Source organism: Dipodomys spectabilis, unplaced genomic scaffold (assembly GCF_019054845.1).
Source record: "Dipodomys spectabilis isolate Male_0828 unplaced genomic scaffold, ASM1905484v1 ptg000188l, whole genome shotgun sequence".
Lineage (NCBI taxonomy): Eukaryota > Metazoa > Chordata > Mammalia > Rodentia > Heteromyidae > Dipodomys > Dipodomys spectabilis.
Window position 1 is genome coordinate 3,497,561 of NW_024870865.1, and position 25,680 is coordinate 3,523,240.

At 45.5% G+C, this 25,680-nt stretch overlaps 1 protein-coding gene across 1 annotated transcript in view; it reads right to left on the reverse strand.

The window, feature by feature from the left end:
- Mtor (mechanistic target of rapamycin kinase) overlaps positions 1-25,680 on the reverse strand; it is a 129,873-nt gene that overhangs the window by 92,770 nt on the left and 11,423 nt on the right. The window contains exons 7-21 of the mRNA XM_042695777.1: positions 24,888-25,163; positions 24,693-24,801; positions 20,187-20,373; positions 18,629-18,757; positions 17,758-18,002; positions 15,944-16,159; positions 15,426-15,631; positions 12,754-12,876; positions 10,867-10,956; positions 10,654-10,746; positions 9,667-9,801; positions 9,300-9,429; positions 7,011-7,261; positions 3,323-3,409; positions 134-301 (exon numbers count right to left, since the gene is read on the reverse strand). Coding sequence (XP_042551711.1) covers positions 134-301; positions 3,323-3,409; positions 7,011-7,261; positions 9,300-9,429; positions 9,667-9,801; positions 10,654-10,746; positions 10,867-10,956; positions 12,754-12,876; positions 15,426-15,631; positions 15,944-16,159; positions 17,758-18,002; positions 18,629-18,757; positions 20,187-20,373; positions 24,693-24,801; positions 24,888-25,163 — 2,445 coding nt within the window. The remainder of the gene's footprint in view (positions 1-133; positions 302-3,322; positions 3,410-7,010; positions 7,262-9,299; positions 9,430-9,666; positions 9,802-10,653; positions 10,747-10,866; positions 10,957-12,753; positions 12,877-15,425; positions 15,632-15,943; positions 16,160-17,757; positions 18,003-18,628; positions 18,758-20,186; positions 20,374-24,692; positions 24,802-24,887; positions 25,164-25,680) is intronic.

Here is a 25,680-nt window from a genome sequence, read left to right on the forward strand (position 1 = left end):
AAGTGTTCTCTAAGCCCACATGCCTCAGGTGTCCATGTGCCTGGAGTTTGGTGTTCTGAAGTAGACATTGGCTTGTCGCTCAGAAAAGGGTCTCACTTCTAGGGGCTTAGAGGAAGGTGGAAATTTCCCTTACCTTGATGGAGACAATGCGGCCTGGACTGTTGTCATGCATGAAGACACGTAACATGTGTGGGATTAGCTGGGGCAGGTAGAGCTTAAATTCACCCCCAAGAGCTACCACAATCTGCTCAATGAGAAGAATGATTGTGCTCTGGATTGAGGTGTTCATGACCCAGAATTCCTACAAAAGGAAAGAGAGGGCAGGGCAGAGTTAGGTACTCCTCTACTGAAAAGTGAACCCAAGAACAGAGATGGCCAAAACAGAAGCAAAAGTGCAGTGAGCATAATCTCCTCCTCCCCACCCCAAATAAACTCCCCCCACCACGGGGCCCTACTGTCAACCACAGCCACATTGGACAAGTTATACTGCACTTCCGCTGCTGTGCCCTTTGCCTGCAAACCCATGTGTTCTGCTACGCTAACACAACAAAAATCTATTCACTCTAGATGGTAACACAACACCACAGTCCTATATCTCCACCTAGCCCTGGATCAAAACTCACTTTTCACTTCTCCTGTTCCTAGCACCTGTAGTATTTAATTCACTTTGCAACCTCCCCTACGAGACTGTACAGGGGGAAGAAATCGTTCTGATACTTCTCTATATTTCTAGACTCTATCAGAGCATCTGAACTACTCTAGCTACTCAAACACATGTCTACAGAACAAACAGATAGCTAAATTTAAGCCACATAAGAGCTCTGAAGTAGTACAGAGTGAATACCTTTATCTCTACCAAAGAGCAATTCCAGCATTACCCAGACTGCCCTTTTTGGATTTGCTAGAAGGCATCTGATACAGTCCTCAAAAATCTATCTATCAGGCCTGGGCAGGTGCCACACCGCAAACACTTTTCACATAACTTTTCTGCATAACTGTAATTCACAGGAGTTCCTAAAACAACAGCCTGGCCAATGATCTTCTAGATCCTGCCTCAGAACACTACAGGGATCTGGCCCAAGGGTCTCCCTCTAGGGAAAACTGTCATTTCAAATCTTCTCAGAAAGACCAGAAATTTCTGCCTTCTCTAAATTCCAGAGCAGGAAATCTATTGATAATAGAAATCTCACTAATGATGCCTCTCAATAATTCATACCAGAAATCAACAAAAACAAGGATAACTTCTCAAATGAAAGATTTTATAGAATAAAACATTATTATTAAACAAATATACATACATATATATGTATATATGTGTATATATGTATGTGTGTGTGTATATGTATATAAGCACTAACAATTTAGAATGTAAAAACCAGCCTAGAAAAAGTTTGTTAAAATTGACTTTCTCTCTCTGCTGGGAGAGAAATATTCTCTCTGAAAAACCTAAGTTCCCATTAGATAAAAACACCACTGTTTTTTTGAGGGCCCCCCCCACCCCCCCCCCAGTGTGTCTGACGCTCATTCACTTGGACTGCACTCTGCCATCTTCAGAGTAAACCCACTTGCCTTCCAACTGCATCAGCCCAGGCTTCTCGCAGGGTTTTCTCTGCTCAAAGAAGCCAGCAGTCTGCCTGGGGACATGAGTTGGATCATGACTCACAGACTATTCTCCTCCTGAGCTCCAGGGAACTCATTAAAAAGCCCAGATCAACAGCCAAAGAAAGAGCTCCATGCGCCTTCTTCATCTGGGATGAAAGGAAAGCTGTGCTCTGCAGGCCAGGCTCCCTGCTGCACACTGTGGCGTGGGCCTACGTCTTTTGTGGGCAAATGAGTTAGAGGTTACTTTAGTTTCCTGAGTATATTACTTTCCTCCTTGTTTCTCCTCACCCCAAAGACCATCTACCAGGTGGTTTAGAATTTGGCCTAAATCTTCCTTATACAGAGGCCTCTGTGGTAGCAGTGGAGGAAAAAAAGCCACTTTTAATGATTTATACATGTAGAAGTTTTTCTAATGCTTTCAAGTGTTAGAAAGTTCCATTTGGAAAGCCAGCCATTTTGATTTTGGCTATGGTGCTTCCTGCAAGCTGACTGCAGAGGTCTGGGATGGGAAAACAGAAAACATCTCTGAGGAAAATAAAACGATGTCTGCAAAAAACTCTTGCCCAAAACAATCATTTAAATCATACACAACAATAGGAAAACAATACTGCCATCAACCTAGCATCTTCCAGAAACTGCTTACTACATGTTATAAAATCCTGAGGTCTAGGCCCATTCTCAAGATGCCACTGTGGTCAGAAGGTGACATTTTGGAGGTCATAGGGCAAAGCATCTTGGTCCTTAGTGCCTGTCAGGAGACCATGGTACTTCACTGACTGGAACTTCTGATTCCCAATTCCTCTTCTCAGGCCAGTTTTTTTTTTTTTTTGTTGGTTATGGGGCCTGAACTCTGGGCCTGGGCACTGTCCCTCAGCTATTCAGCTCAAAGCTAGCACTCTACCACTTGAGCCACAGCGCCACTTCTGGCTCTTTCTGCTTATGTGGTGCTGCAGAATTGAACCCAGGGCCTCATGCATGCAAGGCATGCACTCTACCACTGAGCCACTTTCCCAGCCCCTCAGGCTAGTTTTATGGGCAGTATGGAAGAGGCTTTGTACAAATCAACATCAAAGCAAAATTGCTGCTGGGCGCTGGTGGCTCACTGTTGTAATCCTCCTAGCTACTAAGGAGGCAGAGATTTAAGGATCAAAGTTCAAAGCCAGCCCAGGCAAAAAAGTCCATGAGACTTTTATCTCCAGTTAACCACAAAAATACCAGAAATAGAGCTGTGGCTCAAGTGGTAGAGTGCCAATCTAGAGGGAAAAAGCTCAGGGACACCATGCCCTGGGTCAGTTCCCTTCAGTTCAGTGTCCTGAGCTCGGTTCAATTCAATTCAACTTCAGTTCAGTTCAACTCAATTCAATTCAGTTCAGTGCCCTTGAACTGAGGCCCTGAGTTCAAGCTCCAAGACTACAACAACAATAACAACCACAAAAAAGTACAAGGGCTTTGTTGTGTGTGAGACAAATAAGTCAGCACAATTACTCCCAGATGCCTCCGCAGATTTCCTACCATGAACTCCTGACCAGGAAGCATGGAGCCAGAGCAAGTACTCCTCTCCACCTCCTCCTCCCAATCAAGTGGGTTACTCTGTTCTACCTTTTATACTTGGACTGTTAACTGCTCCACAATGACCCATGAAGAAAATGTCCCCATTATCCTCTGAGTGTCCCTTGACTCAAACACAGATGAACAAATAAAGGCTTGAACTTCTACTCACTCTCATGAGGGTGACTATTTCGTCCATGTAAGGTCTGATGTGGCTCTTCACAAAGGACACCAACATCCCCAGCTGCTGGAACAGAAACTGAAAGAGAAAGAGGTCAGCAAGCTGATGCTACGAACAGTACAGAACCCTCGGGCTTAACCTCCATCCGCGCAAGTGAATAAAGAACAACTTTGGAGCCAAGCATCGGAGGCTCACGCCTGTAATCCTAGCTACTCGGGGAGGCTGAGATCTGAGGATCACAGTTTAAACCAGCTCAGGCAGGAAAGTCCAATTATCTCCAATTAGCCATCAAAAAAGCTGGAAATGGAGCTTTGGGCTCATGTAGTAGAGTGCTAGCCTTGAACACAAAAGCTCAGGGACAGCACCCAGGTCATAAGTTCAAGCCTCAGGACTGGCACACACACAAAAAAAGTGGCAGGTCTATAGTTTCAGCTGTTCATGAGGCTGAAGTAGAAGGATCACTAGAGTCCATAAATTCAAGACCAGCCTGGGCAACATAGCAAGACCCTAAATCAGAAAGCAAACAAAGAAATTTTGTGCATAAAGGTAACAGACGAAACCAAATTGACAAAATGTTTTTAACTGCAGAAGCTACTTTTGCCTTTATTCCATTATAAAATATTTTTAAAAATTAAATGTAGCTAAGAATAGAAAGAAAGAGATGAAGAAAAACTCAAGTTAAAAAAAGAAAGAAGGGGCTGGGAAGGTGGCTCAGTGGTAGAGCGCTTGCCTTGCATGCTTGAGGCCTGGGTTCGATTCCTCAGCACCACATAAGCAAAAAGAAAAAAGCCAGAAGTGACACTGTGGCTCAAGTGGTAGAGTGCTAGCCTTGAGCTGAAGAGCTGAGGGACAGCGCCCAGGCCCAGAGTTCAGGCCCCACGACCGGACCCAAAAAAAAAGAAAGAAAGAAAAGAAGGAAACTGGGGGAAAGTGAAGGAAGGGGTATAATTATCCAAAAAAAGTAATGTTCTTATTACCTGATTTATGAAATGGAAACCCCTCTTGTACAACCCCTTAATAATAACAACAAAATTATATTAAAAAAATAAAGACAGACAAAGCAGGACAAGAAGAACCATGTAAATGATGGAAATAAATAAGTACATCAACAATTACTATAAAAGATACACCAATTTAAAGACAGAATTTTTACGTTGGATTAAAATGTTAATCTAGTTACATTACAAGAAAGCCATCCAAACAAAATCACATCAGTTAAAAATGAAAGACTAGGAGGGGCTGGGAAGGTGGCTTAGTGGCAGGTAGAGCGCTTGCCTTGCATGCATGAGGCCCTGGGTTCGATTCCCCAGCACCACATAAGCAAAAAGAAAAAAAAGCCGGAAGTGGCGCTGTGGCTCAAGTGGTAGAGCGCTAGCCTTGAGCTGAAGAGCTGAGGGACAGCGCCCAGGCCCAGAGTTCAGGCCCCACGACCGGAACAAAAAAAAAACAACAAAAAACAAAAAAAAAATGAAAGAATAGGAAAAGGGCTGTGATATGGCTCAATGGCAGAGCACTTGCTAGTTTTGCATAAGGCCATGGATTTGATCCCCAGTACCATAAAAAAAAAAAAGAAAGAAAAAAATGATGGGTAATGGGAATAGACACATACCTCCAGAGTTGATATAAATATGTACAGATATGCAGCTATAATCTTAAGTGCTACTATTAAGCAAAATAAGGAATTATTAAAAAGATTTGAACATAGTAGCTAGTTCAATCTAATGATATATGAAGAATCCTGTGCATAACATTAGCAAGTACACACTGTTTCCAAGAATACAAAAAACTTAGGACAATAACTGATGGGCCAGACCATTAAGGCAGTCTCATCAAACATCAAAAAAATCATAAATACAACAGAATTAGCTTGGAAATCAGCATCAAAGAGAGAAATTTTAAACCATGCAAACTTGTAAATAAAATACCCACTTCTAAGTAACTTCAGGGTAAAAGAAGAAAAACGTTAACAAGCTTAGAAAAAAAATACTTCATTTTTGTGCCAGTCCTAGGGCTTGAACTCAGAGGCTGGACACTGTCCCTAAGCTTTTTTGCTCAATGATAGTGCTCTAGCGGCTGGGAAGGTGGCTCAGTGGTAGAGCGCTTGCCTTGCATGCATGAGGCCCTGGGTTCAATTCCTCAGCACCACATAAGCAGAAAAAAAAAAAGCCGGAAGTGGCGCTGTGGCTCAAGTGGTAGAGCACTAGTCTTGAGCTGAAGAGCTGAGGGACAGTGCCCAGGCCCAGAGTTCAGGCTCACGACCAGACCAAAAAAAAAAAAGCGATAGTGCTCTACCACTTGAGCCAGTTACAGTTATACTTCCTGCTTTTGACTAGTTAATTGGACCTTGGCTGGCTTGAACTGCAATCCTTGGATCTCAGCTGCCTGAGTAGATAGGATGACAATCATGAGCCAGTCGAGCCAGTGAAAATACTTGTTAACAATGAAAATATTACTCAGCAATAAACAGAGTGAAACAAATTTACATTTCAACACGGGAAAACCTCAAAAGTATTATGTCAAGCCAGTGGCTCATGCCTGTACTCCTACTCAGGAGGTTGAGATCTGAGGATCACAGTTTAAAGCCAGCCTGGGCAGGAAAGTCTGTGAGACTCTGATCTCCAGTTAACCACTAGAAAACTGGAAGTGGCACTATGGCTCAAGGTGGTAGACCACCAGCCTTGAGCTGAAGAGCTGAGGGACAGAGCCCAGAGTTCAAGCCCCATGACCAGGAAAATTTTTTTTTTTAAGTATTATGTTATATGAAAGAAGCTAGATGTAAAAGATCCATATGCTATGCTCTCAACTGCATAAGCCATTCAGAAAAGGCAAGTGTCTAGAGACAAAAAGATCAGTGGTTGCCCAAGGCTGGAATAGGAATGGAAACCACTGCAGAAGGGCAGGAGGTTTCTGGCAACAGTGACAGAAACTGTCTAAAGTTAGACTGAGTGGTAACTGGACAACTTCACAAAAACATTAAAAAAAATTGTATTTAAGGATAAAATCTATGGTACCTAAATTTTATCTTGAAGTTTTAAAAATTTTAGAATATTACTAAGTTGATAACTTGGAGTAAAATTTTCAACACAACAAATTGTGTTGGAAAAGAATAAAGAAGAACAATAAATGAGGTACTATTCTAATAACCCCCCAAAAAATTAAGCAGAAAAAAAAAATATGGGTGCTGAGAATGTGGCTTAGTGGTAGACTGCTTGCCTAGAATGCATGAAACCCTGTGTTCACCTGCATTCAATTCCTCAGTACCACATAAACAGAAAAAGCTCCAAGTGGTGCTATGGCTCTAGTGGCAGAGTGCTAGCCTTGAGCACAGAGAAGTTCAGGAACAGAGCACAGGCATTGAGTTCAAGACCCAGGACTGGAAAAATAAAAATAAAAAAAGTGGAAAATAATGATAAAAACAAGTAGATTAATGAAACAAAGAAACAAAAATACAGGAGAGAAAAATCAGAAATCTGTTCCTCTTTTAGCCAAGCTGTGGGGCTGAACCAAGAAATTGGAGTGGGCTGATGTTCTCTTAGGTCTCCAGAGTTAAGGGAAGTGACATTTTGATTCTCAGCAGCAAGAAGGTGGCAGCGTTAGGGTAGTTGAAGTGCCTATGGATCTTCTGTGCATAAGTGGGGAGAAGCAGAGAGAAACAAGAATGGGGAGTTTATGGACTTACTTCCCGGATGGCACCATCACAGACCCGAATGACATTCAGGAATGTGGGCATGACCTGGGGCAGAAACTGCACACACTTGAGCCCCAGGGACTTGAAGATGAAGGTGATGGCCTGGACCACCATGGTGTGATGATGGGAGAGAGACTGGTCTCGGAAGATGCGCATCAAGGCCACCATAGACACAGCTGGGTAGAACTCATCCAACGGCAGATTTCCCATGTTGACCAGCATCTCACTGGTGCTGTAGTCAGCTAGGACAAAGCAACAAAGGAAGTACTAAGAGTTGATGACATGACTCCGGTGCTAGGCAAAGCATGGTTCATAGCAAACAAAAACTCCCTCCTGGACATCGGCAGACATATCATCTTCCCTAATATATTCTGACACAGTTGAGAATCAAGGGTCTATTAGCAACTGATAAATACGCTCTCTCCATCAGGGATTAATCAGGTTCTGGTTTTCATTACCCAAACCATCAAAGACTAAAACAGTACCATGATAAGTTTTCTTTAAATTGCAATGATTTGGGGAAGGGGGGAGAGGTAAATTGTGGGTTTTGAACTCAGCCTGGATGTTGGCCCTAAGCTCTTAAGCTCAAGACTTTATCACTTGAGCCACAGTGCCACTTCTGGTTTTTTGGAGATAAGAGTCTCACAGACTTTCCTGCCTGGGCTGGCTTTGAACTGTGATCCTCAGATCTCAGCCACCTAAGTAGCTAGGATTATAAGTGTGAGCCACGAGCACCCAGCTTAAATTGCTATGTTTAAGTTAGCTTCTTACTATTACAGCTCACAACTTCTTAGCTGAAACCATTATTAAAAATAATTATTCCTCCAAATGAAAGGGAATTAAATTAGGCAAACATCTGTTCCACAGGTGCCCGGTTCCCCCAGGGAATTCAGACACGTTAGCAGGCAAAAGCTCCAATCCGAGCAGCAGGGACCTGGAGGACTCTGTCCAGGAATATGACATGCAGTGAGGGGGACAAGAACCAGAGTGCACCAAGACCTGGGCTGGTGCTGCTGAGGAAGAGCATCCAGAAGAACCAGGCTCAGGCCCTGCTTCTGATGTCCCTGTTGGACAGGACAACATACTATTCTAATACCCAGGAGGAAGTAGGAATTTAACCAATATGATCTCCCCTATAGCTGAAAGCATTTCCTTTGGAGAAAAGAACATGCTGGAACAGCTGGAGAGACACTGTGGAACCTGTATGTTCAGGAGCAGGCCTGCGCTGGTGGACAGTAGGTCAAGTCTAGGAGCCATCTCTGCATCATACCCTCAAGCTACTTGTCAAGAGGCAATCAGACTCTAAGGCCAGACTCTAAGTAGAAAAAAGGGCCCAGGTTTGATGGCTACTAGTTTTTCTTTCTTTCTTTTATATCAGTCATGAGGCTTGAACTCTGGGCCTGAACAGCTCTTCAGCTCAAGGTGAGCACTCTACCACTTGAGCTACTGTACCACTTCTGGTTTTCTGAGTGGTTTATTGGAGATAAGGGTCTCACACACTTTCCTGCCTGAGCTGGCTTTGAACCGCAATCCTCAGATCTCAGCCTCGAGTAGCTAGGATTATAGGCATGAGCCACTGGCACCAGGCTGGCTACTAGTTTTTCTATGCCCTAACCCTTGTCTCTGATTTCCCTCAATTAAAACAAAGTAAGTTCTATCCTTTTTTCTCCTTGGGTGCTATGGGAACAAAAGACATCAGAGACACTAACAATGAGTGATGGATAGAGGAAACAAGGGTGGGGGGAGGCGGGGGAAAATAGGGATGATTCCTATGCCCCCTCACTGGCATCAGAGTACAGACTCGGCCTGTTCACCCTTGACAAAGAATCTGGGCAGCCACGAGGACTCTGGCGACACCAGGAATAGCATCCTTGCTTAGATTCAAGAGGAAATAATGGGCTTTTCATTCAAAAGTTGCTAAATGAGCCAGTATACTTGTGTGTGAGTGTGTGTGTACACCTTCTGGCCCTAGGGCTTGAACTCAGGGCCTAGGCACTGTCTCTGAGATTTTGTGCCCAAGGCCAGTGATCTACCACTTGAGCCACAGCCCCACTTCTAGCTTTTTAGTAGTTAATAGAGAGAAGTCTCACAGAATTTCCTGGCTGAGATGGCTTTGAACTGTGATCCTCAGATCTCAGCCTTCTGGGGGAGGACTACAGGCATGAGCCACCAGCTCCTGGCTTCAGCAAGTATCTTGTCATTTCAGTTGTCTGTACTAACATTCTTACTAAATCAGTTCAGCAAGGGCTTTGGAGTCAGAGTGTGGCAAGTCTGGCTTACAGGAATCCTGGCTGGACTTGGATTCTGACAGGCTGACAGCAGAAGCATCTCGGGACTGGTCAATCATGCCGATGTTCACTTTGTGCTTATAGGGATCCAAAGCCCCCAAGAGTCCTAACACCCGGATAGCCTAGGGGGGAGGGGAGTGGAAGAGAAAAAGAAAAACAATCATCACAACATCGGATGACAATGGATTACTGATTGCTCTCAAGCTCCATGGTCCCCAATTCATACCCCAAGCCCAGCTCCAAGAACAAAATGGAGAGGAGCAGGAAGTATGGTCAGTGCTGAGGAGTACATGAATGCTGTCACCACTCCCCTCTATTGTCCTAGCAGTCTTTGAAGACCAAGTTCCCAGGCTCGCTACCTCTCTCCGTGTGCCCTGGTTCTGCTCTGTCTTCAGAAAATTCAGTAGCACCTCAAGCAAGGTAGGGTACTTCCTGTAGGGTTCCACCACATAGCCAGTACTGGCCACCAACTGCCCCAAGGTCCACAGGGCCACCTGGATAGACAGAAGACCACATGGTTCATTGAGTGTAAGAGAAAAGAAAGCACAGTCTTACTCCTGGTGTCAGGATTATAATAAAGTGTCAGAAGCTATTATAAGAGAAATTTCCAGTAAAGACACTAAACATGAGCAGACACTCTGAGGGCAAGGAAATAACATTGCTGATCAAATACAAACCTGCAACAACCACTGGTTCAACAAATAAAAAAGTATTCCCACATTTTCCAAGGAAATACATATTTCTTCTGTATCCCAAATGACTACCAGGTGATTGAACAGAAAGGTAACATGGTGCTGAATTTCAGACAAGTCATCTAATAACCGATCTACAATGACCAGGGTGAATGGAAGCTGTACCACCACACTGTGTCCAAGGCTTTCTTCTTATTATTTTTTTTTTCTAAGAGCTGAGGCTTGGACTGATAAGGTGGCTTAGTGGTAGAATGCTTGCCTAGCAGGCATGAAGCCCTGGGTTCGACTCCTCAATACCACATAAACAGAAAGAGCTGGAAGTGGCGCTGTGACTCAAGTGATAGAGTGCTAACCTTGTGCAAAAGAAGCTCAGGGACAGAGCCCAGGCCTTGAGTTCAAGCCCCAGGACTAGGGGGAAAAAAAAAAAAAAAAAAAGAGCTGAGGCTCTCAAGAGCATTTTCTCAGAATAGAGGAAATGGTACTGCTCAGCACCAACCCTTATTAAAAGTGACACTAGGTCAAGACAGCTAATTCTCAATCCCAATGTTTCTTCTTTTTATAGTGTGGAGAATTATGGCCAGTGAAGTGAACAAAGAAAAACAAGGTCCCTGGACCTATGCGTCCATCCCTCAGTCAGGGAACAGTGGCACTCACCTGCCTTTTGGCCAACAGAGAGGAGTCCTGGAGCATGTCCATGATGATGATAAAGAGTTCATCCACCCATTTCCTCATTTCTAAGCCACTAACCTGCAAAAGGAAGTGAAAACAAGAGCAAATGGAATTAGAAATGGGCGGTGAGAAGTTTCCTGACTTCTCAGAGGTTAAATTGTTTCTTTCCACTTATGGAGAAAGTGATTGTCACCTCACCTGAGCTAGTTCTCCAATTGTGGCCAAGACATTGTTGATCACACCTGGGTTTGGATCAGGGTCTGGATCTTTCAGTTTCAAAATTAAAGCCTATAGAAATAAGGCATGAGAAAATGAACGCAGATTAGTATATACTAGAAATCTTTTTCTTTTGTGTACTTACCTTTATAGCTTAATTTCCCAAATCAAGTTCCTTTACTTAATTAAAACAAATAATTCTCTAGTAATAAGTTCTCTATTTTTTCTCAACTCCAGAGAATCTATTTGAGCAATATTTTTTGTTTGTTTGTTTGTTTTGGGTCCAGTCATGAGCCTGAACTCTGGGCCTGGACGCTGTCCCTCAGCTCTTCAGCTCAAGGCTAGTGCTCTACCACTTGAGCCACAGCACCACTTCCAGCCTTTTTTCTTTTTGCTTATGTGGTGCTGAGGAATCGAACCCAGGGCCTTATGCATGCAAGGCAAGCGCTCTACCACTGAGCCACCTTCCCAATTTTTTAAATCTCTGTCTCTCTCTCTCTCTCTGTACAGGTATTTAGGCTTAAACACAGGGCCTCAGGCTCTCACTCGGCTTTTTTGCTAACAGCTGGTACTCTACCACTTCAGCCATGTCTCTAGTTCCATAGAAATCTTTCTTTAACGTAAGTAAAATTTGCTCAAGAGGGCTGGGAATGTGGCTTAGTGGTAGAGTGCTTGCCTAACATGCATGAAGCCCTGGGTTCGATTCCTCAGTACCACATGAACAGAAAAAACCAGAATTGACACTGTGGTTCAAGTGGTAGAATGCTAGCCTTAAGCAAAAGAAGCTCAGGGGCAGTGCCCAGGCCCTGAGTTCAAGCCCTGGCAGTTCAAGGACTGGCCAAAAATATAAAATTGCTCAAGAGTGTTGTGGGCATGGGTCAGCAGTGTAGCACACTGCCAAGGTGCTAGGGTTTGATCCCTAATACTGCAAAAGGATGAAAGCAAAAATATAACCAAAACATGAAATCTCGCCCTGTATAACTAATTAAGCTAATAAAAAATAACCAAAAATAATCCTCTAGCCCATCCTGCCTCCCCTCCCCAAAAAATCCAAGAAACCATGACAAACTTTCCTCCATACCAAGTACACGTCTAGCATTTGAAGGAGCTGGCAAGCACCATGATTTAAAGGCATTTCCTTTGTCTCCTTTCAATTTTTCTCTATGATCATCTGTCTGATTTCTCATTTTATCCAGGACTTCAAATGACAAATGTATTTTTTTTTCTTTTTTTTTTGTCAGTTGTAGGGCTTCAACTCTGGGCCTGGGCATTGTCCCTGAGCTCTTTAGCTCGAGGCTAGCGTTCTACAACTTGAGCCACAGTACCACTTCCAGTTTTTCTGGTCCTTTATTGGAGATGAGTCTCACAGGAAATGGTGCTGTGGCTCAAGTGGTAGAGCACTAGCCTTGAGCTGAAGAGCTAAGGGACAGCGCTCAGGCCCCAGTTCAAGCCCCATGACCAACAACAACAACAAAAAAAAGAGTCTCATGGACTTTCCTTGCCCGGGCTGGCTTTGAACCGAGATGCTCAGATCTTAGCTTCCTGAGTAGCTGGGATTACAGGAGTGAGCCACCAGCACACCTGGCAACTCATGTATTTTATGCTCTCTACCTACTTCTCCTTTCTGAGTAAATTCAGCGATGCCTAAAGCATCTTATCTCATCAGGAGAGCACCTTCTTGCAACTGGTGAGATTCTTGGTACTCTTTAACTGAAGAGGCTTGATGTAACTCTTGTTCTAAGCCTGGAACCAGAGACATGATCTACTTTGTTCAATGTACCAAAAAGGACTAAAACATTCCATCCCTGAAACACACTCAGATCAGACTGTCAGGAAAGAAAGTACGGTGCGGCCTCAGTTGTGTGTTACCTTCAGGATAGGCTCCATGTAGGGGCGGATGAGTCGGGGGGCGTTGGACACCAGGTGTCCCAGCATTCGAGCACTCTGTTCTTTGATTCTCCCGATGCCACTGTGTTCCAGCTCTGTCAAAATCTGTGAGGAAGAAAGGTCATTACAGTAGAGACAGCTGGGTATGGAAAGGGAACAGCTGGCAGGGACCCAGAGGAAGCAACCAGACCCCCAAGCAAGATGCCCACCAAAGGAGATCCCTGCGGCTAAGCATGTAGGACAAGAAGAGACTGGAACCAGCCCTATCTCATTCTGTCACAGCATTCCAGTGTTCTGCAGTCCTCACAAAAGCCAGGCCCATAACAGTGTAGCTCAACTATGGACAGCTGATATTAGGGCTTTTGGGGAAAAAAAAAAAAACAACACTAAGCAATAAGAGGGCTTATAAGCAACAACAAAGGAAGCAACAAACTGTGGAACACCTAGCACCGAGGGAAATGCTGACACTCCAGAGCTTGCCTAAATAAACCTAAAATATTAGCAATGACAGCCCCAGGATCCCCTGGGGCTTCACTGAGCAGAAGTTATATATTTGTTTAATTGACATTCCTAAAATACTAGCACAGGGGGACATTATGCTCATGATGAGACAGAGTTAGACAACATAAAATAGACTTCTGAATAAAGTTGTCAGAGGAATTCTAAAGTGAGGGAAATGAATGGCTCAACTACCCTGGGGAAAGGACTATATTTTGTCTTAAGCTACTGATTGAATAACCATGATTTTTCTGTATCCCCTTGACAGACTGTTTTCTCATAGTCACAGCATACAAAAGTAAAACAAGATGGAGAGAGATACCAAGAATAGATCTGCAACAGCAAAAGGTGATGGCTGGGGCCATCACCTAACTGGCTCACACCTGTAATCCTAGCTACTCAGGAGGCTGAGATCTACAGATCGAGATTTGAAGCCAGCCAGAGCAGGAAAGTACTTAAGACTCTTATCTCTAATTAAGCACCAAAAAAGCCATAAATGGAGCTGGGCTCAAGTGGTAGAGCAACCACCTTGAGCAAAAAAAAAAAAAAAAAACCCAAGAAACAGAAAACCCTGAGGACTTAAGTTCAAGGCTCAGGACAGACACGAGAGAGAGAGAGAGAGAGAGAGAGAGAGAGAGAGAGAGTTGGATGGTTGGCAGGAAATGTGTTGTAGGGAACACAACACAACTCTAGAAGGCAGCAGCAGCCCAGGCCAAATCTGAGCTGGGGAGCCCCACTGCCCCAAGGACCAATGCTTCAATCTATAACCTCAGCCTCAGAGAGAAGCCAAACACATGAATAAGTACGAGCTCATTTGAGGAAATAAAGACTGAATTAAAATTTCTTTGTAACTAATTTTGGAATTTTCAGGGCTAGGGTGAAGCTTGGGGGGTGGAGTGACTTCCTATCATGCATAAGGCTCTAGATTTGATTCTTTACATGGATAAAACCTTTTTGGAGTGTCAAAGGCTAAATCCAGCACGTGGTAAGTTCATTCAATGGAATTTATATTCTCCAATATCAGAAAACTAAGATGACCTAGTAAGTGAATGAACGTCAGCTTTAAGAGGACAGGAGCTGTGTGTGGTTGCTTGCTGATACACTGCCAGCACCTGCCAGCACTCACAGCATAGCAAGTCTTCTAAAGCCTCAAATGAATGCACAAACTGGCATTCACATTAGGAGATATCCCCACACCAAACAGACTCAGTACAATAGAGCTGGCAGGCTCAGTGACAATTTTGTTTCTGCAGAAATGGAGGGAGGAAGGGTGAACAAATGCAGGCATGGTATTCAGTAGACACTAAGTGGAAAATAAACTATGCAAATAATAAACTATGGGCAGGAACTGGAGAGGGAACCTTTGGGAAAACCAAGGAGGGGTGTGATTGTCCAAAAAAAGAGAAATGTACTCGTTACCTAACTTACAAAATGGTAACTTTGGGGGCTGGGAAGGTGGCTCAGTGGTAGAGCGCTTGCCTTGCATGCCTGAGGCCCTGGGTTCGATTCCTCAGCACCACATGAGCAAAAAGAAAAAAGCCGGAAGTGATGCTGTGGCTCAAGTGGTAGAGCGCTAGCCTTGAGTTGAAGAGCTGAGGGACAGCGCCCAGGCCCAGAGTTCAGGCCTCACGACCGGACCCCCCCCCCCCCAAAAAAAAAAAAGGTAACTTTGCTGTGCAACATCTTAATAATAACAATAAAATTTTAGTTTTAAAAAAGTGACTATATGGCTGGGAAGGTGGCTCAGTGGTAGAGTGCTTGCCTTGCATACATGAGGCCCTGGGTTCGATTCCTCAGCACCACATAAACAGAAAAAGCCGGAAGTGGCGCTGTGGCTCAAGTGGTAGAGCACTTGCCTTGAGCTGAAGAGCTGAGGGACAGTGCCCAGGCCCAGAGTTCAGGCCCCACGACCCGACCCCCCCGCCCCCCCCAAAAAGTGACTATACTCCTCACATGGGCCAAAAGCTAAAAAAGTCATCAGGCTAAAAGCAGAAGTGCCAACACAAGTACAATTTCCTAATTTGTTGACTGATGAATACCATTTATGGCCAGTTTTTAGCTATGACAACTTAAGAATAAATGTCATTTTGTGAAAGTATGTTACACAGTTGGAGAATTTGATGCTTAAGCTCACTGCAGGCCTGTCAGCCCATTACCTGGATGAGCATCTTGCGCAGGAAAGGCATGACAAAGGCAGGGTTCATGCTACTCAGCCGGCCCACAGTGCAGATGGCCAGCTCCCGGATCTCAAACACCTGGTCATTCAGGGCCACAAACAGGGCCTGCAAACTCTCTGCCTGGGCCAGGTGTGCATCAAAGCGCTCATCCAGGGACGCCAAGACACAGTAGCGGATGTCAGGGTCTGCAAGAACAATTGAGCCTTTGAAGTCTTCTTCATGACCCCTCTCTCTCCACCCTTTCCCACTCTATCTCCCTGCCATCAGTCTACATTGGGTGACTCCAGATATTTTTTTTTTTTTAATCTCACCTCTGTCATTCTTTTCTCTACTCAGAGGAGCAAAGGGAGAAGAATTAAAGCAGATTATTTTACATTAATGGGCTGGAGAAACCCATGGCAGGAAAGAGTTGACAGATGCCATGTAATGAAATTGGCTACTTCCACCTGGCCCCAAGTTCCTGAATCCCGCAGGCTGCTTCTGTCTAGAAATTTTACCAGGATCTGTTATCCCAACCACGAGCAGTTTGCTGAGCACATCTGCTACCACCTGCACGGCGGTCTGGCTAACCACGTGGGCGTGGCCGCTGATGAGGTGGATGGAGGGTGTAAGGAGGCGGGAGCAGGTGCGGGCAGCTTCCATTCGGATCTCCTTGTGCTCACTGTTCAGGAAGTGATCCGCACAGTGTCGGACAAACTGGGTCAGGGAGTGGCCTGAATACAAAGGCAGAGACAAAGCAGAATAAACACTGCTGTTCTGGACAAGAAGATCCAAAGTTTGCTATGGGCTTCTCATTCCATTTTCAACAGGTACTCAACAACAAGATACTGATTCAGAACTCTTTCTCTCTTGCAGGTACCAGAGTGTGAAGTCAAGGCCTTGTGCTAGCTCTCAACCACCAGCCCTGCTTTTTGCTGAGCGTTTTGGCGAGAGAATCTCACAAACTTTTCTGTTCAGGCTGACCTCAGACCATGATCTTCCAGATCTCAGCCTTCTAAGTAGCTATGATTATAGCCACGTGCACCAAACCTTAGAATTTTTCTCTTAAAGGAAAGCACACCAGCTTCCAAACAGCAGAAGGGTAGAAGGGAGGGGTTTTTTTGTTGTTGTTGGTCATGGGGCTGGAACTCTGGGCTTGGGCACTATCCCTATGCTCTTCAGCTCTAGGCGAATGCTCTACCACTTGAGCCACAGCACTACTTCTGGTTTTCTAGTGGTTTACTGGAGATAAGAGTCTCATGGACTTTCCTGCTCAGGCTGGCTTTGAACCATGATCCTCAGATCTCAGCCTCCTGAGTAGCTAGGATTATAGGAATGAGCCACCAGTGCCCTGTATAGAAGGTAACATTCTTGACCAAGGTTTACCATGTCTGTTTTAGTTCTTAGAAAGTTTGATGTAAGATAGGTTTAAACACAGCTATATTCTATTCACTAGAAATAAATTACAATTTGTGCTGCTAATCAGCACAACTGGTTTAATATAATTCAACCACTGTAGAAGACTGAGTCTCAATAAACAGCCTAGGAAGTGGATCGGGAGCATCATCATTAGTGAAGAGAACTTGTATGGAGGGCTTATATATTTTAAAGCATTAAGTACCCTTTCAGTCTGGGTGCTGGTGGCTTATGCCTATAATCCCAACTACTCAGGAGGCAGTAAAGTTCATGAGACTCTTATTTCCAATTAAAACAGCAAAATGCTGGAAGTAGAGGTGTGGCTCAAGTGGTAGAGCACCAGTCTTGAGTAAAAAAGCTAAGCAAGAGTACAAATCCCTGATTCCAAGCCCTAGTACAGGCATGTACACACAAAATATCCTCTCAGCTGGGGCTGGGAAGGTGGCTCAGTGGTAGAGTGCTTGCCTTGTATGCTCAAGGCCCTGGGTTCGATTCCTCGGCACCACATAAGCAAAAAGAAAAAAGCCGGAAGTGGCGCTGTGGCTCAAGTGGTAGAGCACTAGCCTTGAGCTGAAGAGCTGAGGGACAGCGCCCAGGCCCCACAACCGGACCCAAAAAAAAAAAAAAAATCCTCTCAGCTACAAGGAAATGAGAAGGAGAAGGGGAGAGAGGTATCACCAAGCATGATTTCTTTGAATCTACATTATCTATCCCCAAACACAGTATGGTATGGAACAAAGCACAGAGTAGGAATCAAGTATGTCTGGGGAGAGCCTGGGAAAAAGGAGGAGCGGTTGTGCCACCCATGGCCTGCCGAGGACCCCAGCGAGACCCAGAAATTCTAGAACCCCTAACACCTTTCTCAAGGTTCCCGGCATCACTCACCATCCTGGCAAGAGCTGATACAATTTCTTACCTTCAAACTCAAAGCTCCCAAGGGTCCGGAGGGCAAGGGTGATGCTGCCCACGTCACTGGCCTCAGGAAGGGTGGTGAGACCAGGGGAAGCCAGCTGGTGGGCCAGGCCCTTGGGCATGCCTGGGTGGCGGAGAGGTTTGTGCATGAGGACCAGCGAGAGCATCTTCAGGAGTCCATCCTGGATGTCCTTCTTCAGCTGTGGAATCTGGCGGCTCAGGTCGTAGAGCACAGCCGTGAGAGCAGGGCTGAGGAGAAGGAAACTAAGTCACCATGGGCTGGGCCAATGATACTCCACCTGTTTCTGGCAAGAAACAGGCCTCCTTGCCCAATGAGGAGGTCAGACCCATCACTGCTGGGCTCCAAAGTAGAAAAGGTGGACTCAGACGGCTTAAACGTGCTCAAGTCTCTTGGCTTGCTCTCAGATTTCAGGACAATCTGAGTCTGGTTTTCACTGCAAGAGCATTTGTTTACACTAATACAACCACCACAGCAGACCAGGGCTCAGTACACGAATCAGGAAACACAGCAAGAGCATCATCTCATTGGTTGAAGAGAACTCAAGTGTAGGGAGTTTAACTAGTTTGTCTAATAATAATATAAATAACTGCCTGAGCCAGACAGTGGCTTCTGAAGACCTCCCTACCACAGTCCTGGACAACAGGAGCCACGATGCACCATTTTTCAGATGAGAAAATAGGCTCAGAGAAGAAACTCAGCCAGCATCACGTAGGACTCAAGACAAGCCTATGTATAATGCGAGCTATCCTGCCTATCCAATTTAATGTGCGCACAACCACTCCTCTGTCTTTTAAGGTATGCACCAGGTCCCTCCCTGACTGAGGCAGAGCAGGTGAAGGGCCTCGTCACGCACCTCAGCCCCACCGCCAGCATGGGCTCCAGGAGCTCCTTGATGTCCTGCTGGATGCCAGGCCCCATGGCTCTTGCCAGCATGCTGATACACGTGAACACTGTGGCATCCACCTGCATGGCCTTCTGCCTCCTGCGGAGAAAACAGTGGTGAATTCATACAGACATCTTGTCTTGTCCTACCTCAGAGCTGCCTTGTGGCAAAAGGGGCAGGTTCCTCAGGAACACCTCCCCTATCCCCATTCTCCCCCATCGCCCCCGCCCCGGGGGGTATGCAGGGTAGCTGCTGTACATTTCTAGGGGCCTGTCATACACATCACTGTAGACTTGTGTATTTAGGATGACCATCCAGCAGATGGCAGCCACGTGCCATAAGGAAGAAGGAGACCTTTCCCTTTCAGGAGAGGCAGTCCATGATCATTGTGCGGCTGAGATGAGAATGTCCAGCTTTAGGATGGGTGGGCCCTGTTAATCCACCAGGGACTACTTGCTAATACTACAGGAAAATAGAAATATGTAACTCTATTACACGGCCCCTCCAGTCTTAGTCAAGACACCCTGACTTATCCCTCTGGCAGGCTAAAGAGTTTTTGTACTCAAGGTTCTTTTTTTCTTTGTTGTTGGTTTTTGTCTCATACTTCAAAGAGGTATACTTTAAAGATGAGGGAAAAGACAACTGCTAGAACCCTTAAGTTTTGGTCTGGATTCCTTTCCCTATCAGCATAAAGCCTATGCACGCCAGACAGAAGAACAAAACTAGATGTCTCCTAAAAAATGACACCCAAAACAGCTGATATCAAATGTGTTCTCAAGACATTCTACCTAATGATTTTTTGTTTGTTTGTTTGTTTTGGGGGGGTCAGTCATGGAGCTTGAACTCAGGGTCTGGGCACTGCCCCTGAACTCTTTTGTTCAAGGCTAGAGCTCTACCACTTTAAGCCACAGCACCACTTCCAGTTTTCTGGTGGTTAATTGGAGATAAGAATGTCACAGACTTGGACTGGGAAGTTGGCTCAGTGGTAGAGTGCTTGCCTTGCATCCCTGAGGCCCTGGGTTCGATTCCTCAGTACCACATAAGCAAAAAGAAAAAAGCCGGAAGTGGCGCTGTGGCTCAAGTGGTAGAGCGCTAGCCTTGAGCTGAAGAGCTGAGGGACAGCGCCCAGGCCCAAAGTTCAGGCCCCACGACCGGACCCAAAAAAAAAAAAAGAATGTCACAGACTTTCCTGCCAGGGCTGGCTTTGAACCAGAATCCTTAAATCTCAACCTCTTGAGTAGCTAGGATTACAGGTGTGCAGCAACAATGCCTAGTTACCTCATGAATTTCTATATATGCCATTTCATTTAGAAAAGCTAGAACTCAATTGAGGAGGGACCATCTGAAATGGACCCTAAACTCATTCTGCCAATCTCTAACAGTAGCACGTTCCATTCTGTCAATCTCTACAGGCAACCTGGAGTGTAGAGATTGGCAGAATGAGTTTAGGGTCCATGGAACTGGAATGGAATGTGCTTGCTGTCCAGGTAAACTGGGTGTGAGGAGAAATGCTAACAGAAATGCTTACTTGTGGGCAAAGTCCTTTGGCGGCAGGGCTGCTCGGATGATGTCCAGCACACGGGGCAAGTAGACCTTAAACTCAGACCTCACAGCCACAGAAAGCAGCCCCAGGGCCTGGAAGGCGGCTGTTCGTTCCTTCTCCTTCTTGACACAGCTCAAGACATGGTTCATGGTATCCTGAAGGTACTGGGTGTCTGGGCACAGAAAAGATAAAGTGTATGGCTCAAGGTCAGAGTCAGGTTATATATCAAAGGTCAGAGATCCTACAGAAAATCTTCAAGTTTAAATATAAATTAAGAAGACCTGTTAGAAAGATGGTAAGAATTTAGAGGATTTTTTTTTTTGCCAGTCCTGGGACTTGCACTCAGGGTCTGGGCACTGTCTCTGAGCTTCTTTTGCTCAAGGCGAACAACACTCCACCACTTGAGCCGGAGTGTTACTTCTACCTTTCCATTATGTGGTACTGAGGAATTGAATCCAGGGCCTCAAACATTCTAGGCAAGTACGCTACCACTAAGCCACATTCCCAGCCAGAAGGATAATTTTTGGCAGTACCTGGCAAGACTATGCTTGTCAGGCAGGTGTTCTATTTACCGCATGAGCCACATTCAAATGCTTTTCATTTTCAAATAAGGTTTCCCATTTATGGCCCAGGCCAGACTAGACCAAACTTCTCCTATTGACATGTAGCTGGGATAACAGGCACACACCACTGTGCCCAGCTTTCCTTTTTACCAGTTGTGTTCTCAGAGTACCTTTCGCCCAGGTTGGCTTCATACTGTGATACTTCGGATCTCAGACTCGAGAGTAGTAAGGATTACAGGTAGGAGCCACCACTCCTGGCCAAGACACCTTATGTTCCATCATCACTCCTCAGACACATCTTTTGGAAATATTAGAAATAGACATTTTTACCTCTACTTAAAAAAAAAAAAAAAAAGAGGAAGCCAGGTGCTGGTGGCTCACGCCTATAATCCTAGCTACTCAGGAGGCTGAGATCTGAGGAAAGTCTGTGAGACAGGAAAGTCTGTGAGACGCTTATCTCCAGTTAACCACCAGAAAACCGGAAGTGGCGCTGTGGCTCAAGTGGTAGAGTGCTTGCCTTGAGCTGAATAGCTGAGGGACAGCGCCCAGGCCCAGAGTTCAAGCCCCATGACCAACAAAAAAAAAAAAGGAGTCTTGAGAGAGCATCCTGTAATAATCTTTTTCAGCGTTCTTTGCTGCAGCCTGGGCACCACTCTTCCTTCTACTGGGCTCACATGGGACATAGTATCCAAGAAGACAGCACTGGGATTAAGAGCATCTGTGTTGTTTTGAGGGAAGATGACACGCTCTTGTTTAAAAACAAAAAGATCATTGCATCTACTTTACATTATATTGCAACTAGAATAATATCAAATCTCTTTACAATTAACAGGCCATTCTACTCAGGTTAGGTCTAGAAATCACTTTACTATTTCCGACAGATTTTTTACTATAGTTATATTTAATAGGCTAATACTTAGTCTGTAGTTTGGAAAGCCCCATGTGAGTTTTCATTAAGTTTACACAGGCCAATATGCAAGACAGGTGATTCTTGGGCAACTTAACTTGAAGAGCTGTTTCTCCTCCGAGAGCTAGAATTTCCCAATTCTTGTCTCTCTTCTGTTTCTTCTCTCCCCACTGATGCTGGCCTGAGTCTGTGCCCTAGGAGCACATTTATGACAACAAACAAGGCAGGCCCCAACATCCGCTGTGGATACCAGAGCCATATGCACACCATGAACCAGATACTCAAAGAGCACATAAAAGTTGAAAATAGGCAGAACAAAGTGACATAACCCTAAGTTTAAACTGAACCAACAAAGGAACTAATCCTTTCCACATAGGGGCATTTCCACAGGAAAACGAGGCTAAATCAGGTGTATAGATTCCAATCTGGTCTTAAGAGAGAGAGAGAGAGACAGAGAGACAGAGACAGAGAGACAGACAGACAGAGACAGAGACTGTTTTGTTGCCAGTCCTGGAGCTTGAACTCAGGGATTGAACTTTTGTTTCTGGTCATGGAGCTTGAACCCTGGGCCTGGGCACTTTCCCTCAGCTCTTCAGCTCAAGGCTAGCGCTCTACCACTTGAGCCACAGCGCCACTTCCGGCTTTTTTCTTTTTGCTTATGTGGTGCTGAGGTATCAAACCCAGAGCCTCATGCACGCAAGGCAAGCGCTCTACCACTGAGCCACAGAACCACTTCCGGTTTTCTGGTGGTTTATTGGAGATGTCTCATGGACGTTCCTGCTCGGGCTGGCTTTGAACCGTGATCCTCAGATCTCAGCCTCCTGAGTAGCTAGGATTACAGGCATGAGCCACCAGCACCCAACTGGCCTGAACTTTTTGCTCAAGGCAAGCGCTCTACCATTTGAGCCACAATGCCACTTCCAGCTTTTCTGGTACTTAACTGGAGACAAGAGTCTCAAGGACATTCTTGCCTGGGCTGGCTTTGAGCTTTGATCCTCAGATCTCAGCCTCCTGAGCAGCCAGGATTACAGGCGTGAGCCACCAACACCTGGCTGGTCTTAGAGTATATTTCTATTTGTTTTTGCAGTATTTATCATAATCCCAAAGCATATACCACTGGAAAATTTAAGTAATGACTTCCAAACTTAAGAGCTTTGAACAAGAGGCTCTTAAACACTTAGGTGTACCCTTGCAGGGACTGCTCAGACTGAATTTCACTGATACATTTTAGTGTGGCATTTAGCAACAACAAACCTACATCAAAAGAATAAACCCAGGGGCCCTCAGAGTCTTTGTATCCTGCTGCTTGGCAGCCTTTTGAAAAGAGCAGCATAACTGTCTCTACAACATGCCAGACTTTGATCAAATTTGCCCTAGTTATTAATTTCTTTTGAACTACAGACTTTCAACCCAAGATCATTTAGAGCTCTACTGATCAGGAGCATGTCTGGTCACTAAGAAAGAGAAGAACTCTGGATACCAGACAGGCAGAATGGAAGACTGAAAAGAGAAAGGGCAATTTTCATTCACTTTTCTCTCTGGTTCAGTGATTTCATGGTAACTAATTGTCTTGTTCTTATGCAGCAAGTTCTAGCTATCCACATCCTGGCCTGTTTTAACACTCACCAGCCACACTTCTCCTGCAGTTTCACCTGGGCTTAGCAGTGCGAATCTATCTGTACTGGGAATGGCAACTGCTGAGATTGGGCTGGCCTTCTCCTCCCACACCTGATGTCCATTTGGTCCTGCACGCTTGCTAAGCACAGGCAATGTGCATCCCAGTGCACAAAGAGATGTTGAGATGAGGTCTCACTCTCACCAAGTAGGAGGCAGAGGTGTGGGGAACAGTATGAACAAGCACCTGGAGAGTTATTATAACATAGAATCCCACCTTATTACCAAAATGGACCCAAGTAGCTTATGGAGGCAATAGTAGTAATAATAATAATGGTTTCCATCTGTTGGGGCCAATTCTTGCTGGGCACTACAGAGCTATTTAGACATTCATGCCATTTGTCTTGAGAGGCTGGGATTGTTATTGTAATTTCTTTTTGGGGCGGGGGAGGGGGAGGGTGTCCGGTCCTGGGGCCTGAACTCTGGCCTGGGCGCTGTCCCTCAGCTCTTCAGCTCAAAGCTAGCGCTCTACCACTTGAGCCACAGCGCCACTTCCGGCTTTTTTCTTTTTTGCTCATGTGGTGCTGAGGAATGGAACCCAGGGCCTCAGGCATGCAAGGCAAGCACTCTACCACTGAGCCATCTTCCCAGCCCCCTGTAATTTCTTAAATTATATTTTATTGTAAAGATGCTGTACAGAGGGGTTACGGTTACAGTAATAGGGCAATGAGTACATTACTTCCTTTGTTGTCCCACTATCCCTTCCTGTTATTGCAATTTTGTAAGCCAGGAAGGTGAAATAACCAGTCCAAAACTTCACAGTGAAGGACTGAGGGTCTGATGACAAAGCCTTCCTAGAATGGAGAAGAACATTTCTGGCTAGAGCAATTCAGGACGGCTTCCTGGAGAAGTCAAAACCTTAGATGGGCCAGATGTCACAGCCAGGAGGAATTCACACTGCCTACATAGGACAGGGCAGGGCTATGGAAACTTCCTCTCTACCATCCATGGAACCTGTCTGAAACATCCAGTCCTTCCTTCCTACACAGAGTGAAGCAGTGTAGTAACTGCTTCCAGAGCAGAAGCAGGAAGGTCATCAAACCTTCCCTGCCCCACACAGGCTGCTACTGCACAGTACCTACCCAAAGCTGCCCTTATTTTGGTATCTTTTAAGTCCATCCAGAAATGTGTTAACTTCCACATGAGACCTTGCTTGGCTTAGAACTGCTCTTCTGCCTATGCATTGATTGTTCCTTCTCTTAACAGAAAATTAGCTGTGGGGTGAAGAACCCACAGAGTAGCCCCTATGTCCTGTTGTTTCTGAGGCTCAGACACGCTTTTCTGCAATCACCTTGTCCCAGTTTAATGATCTAGGTGGGCAATGCTGTCTTCTACGGACATCCTCACCTGTGAAGGCGGAAGGTCGGAAGGCAGCCAAGCGGGGCAACAAATTAAGGATTGTCATTTGGATCAGCGAGTTCTTGCTATTCCTGCATTTCAGCACCCACTGGCACACCTGAGAGAGGAAGGATAAAGGGTTGGCAGGGGGAAGGGAGGCAGAGGGTGCTTGGGAGAAGTGGGAGAGGGCCTCACACCATTTACCTGATCGAATTTCTCTTCCATCAAGTCTCTGCAACATCGGCTCTCCACCAGGGTGGACTTAGCAGGGCTGGGGGAAGCCCCAAATCCCATGAGGCCTTGGTGAGAGCTGTACCCCAACAGCCCCACCAAGGCGTTGGACTGCTGGGGTTGTACAGCCTGGAAACTGGTGAAAGGGGTGATGTGCCGAGGCTTCGTCCCAAAGCCCATGAGATCCTTGCAGTACTTGTCATGGACAAGCTGCTGCTGGGTGATTTCTTCCATTTCTTCTCTTAGACGCTGTGCACATGCAGAGGGAAAGAGAAGAACTGCCTTTACTAATGAGCAGCTTTGCACATGGATGCATGCAGCCTACCAGAAACGTACCTGCCCAAGCTCTGCAGTGGAGGAGCTGTACTTTGTCTCCCCCGAGTACTGTGGGGATCTGATTTTGTTCTGATGTGAGCCGAAGAGCACTGCCTACTGAACAGTGAAGATGGTATGGGGATGGCTCCTACCTCCAAGCAGACCCCAGGAAGATTTAAGGAGACTCATTTGCAAACTACAGGGTCTATGAGCCTCTTGGAAAGGAGAGGGTAGCCCCATGCAGGCACCATCCTAAGGATATTCTGGTGTCCTTCTACCCTGAAGTTTCTGATGTTGAAACTTTAGGTGAGTCATTGTCTCAGAGTGTGCTCATGTGTCCATTTCTGAAACTGTTTTAGTTTGGTTTTGGTTTTGTTTTTTTTGCCAGTCATGAGGCCTGAACTTGGCCTGGGAGCTGTTCCTCAGCTCTTCAGCTCAAGGCTAGCGCTCT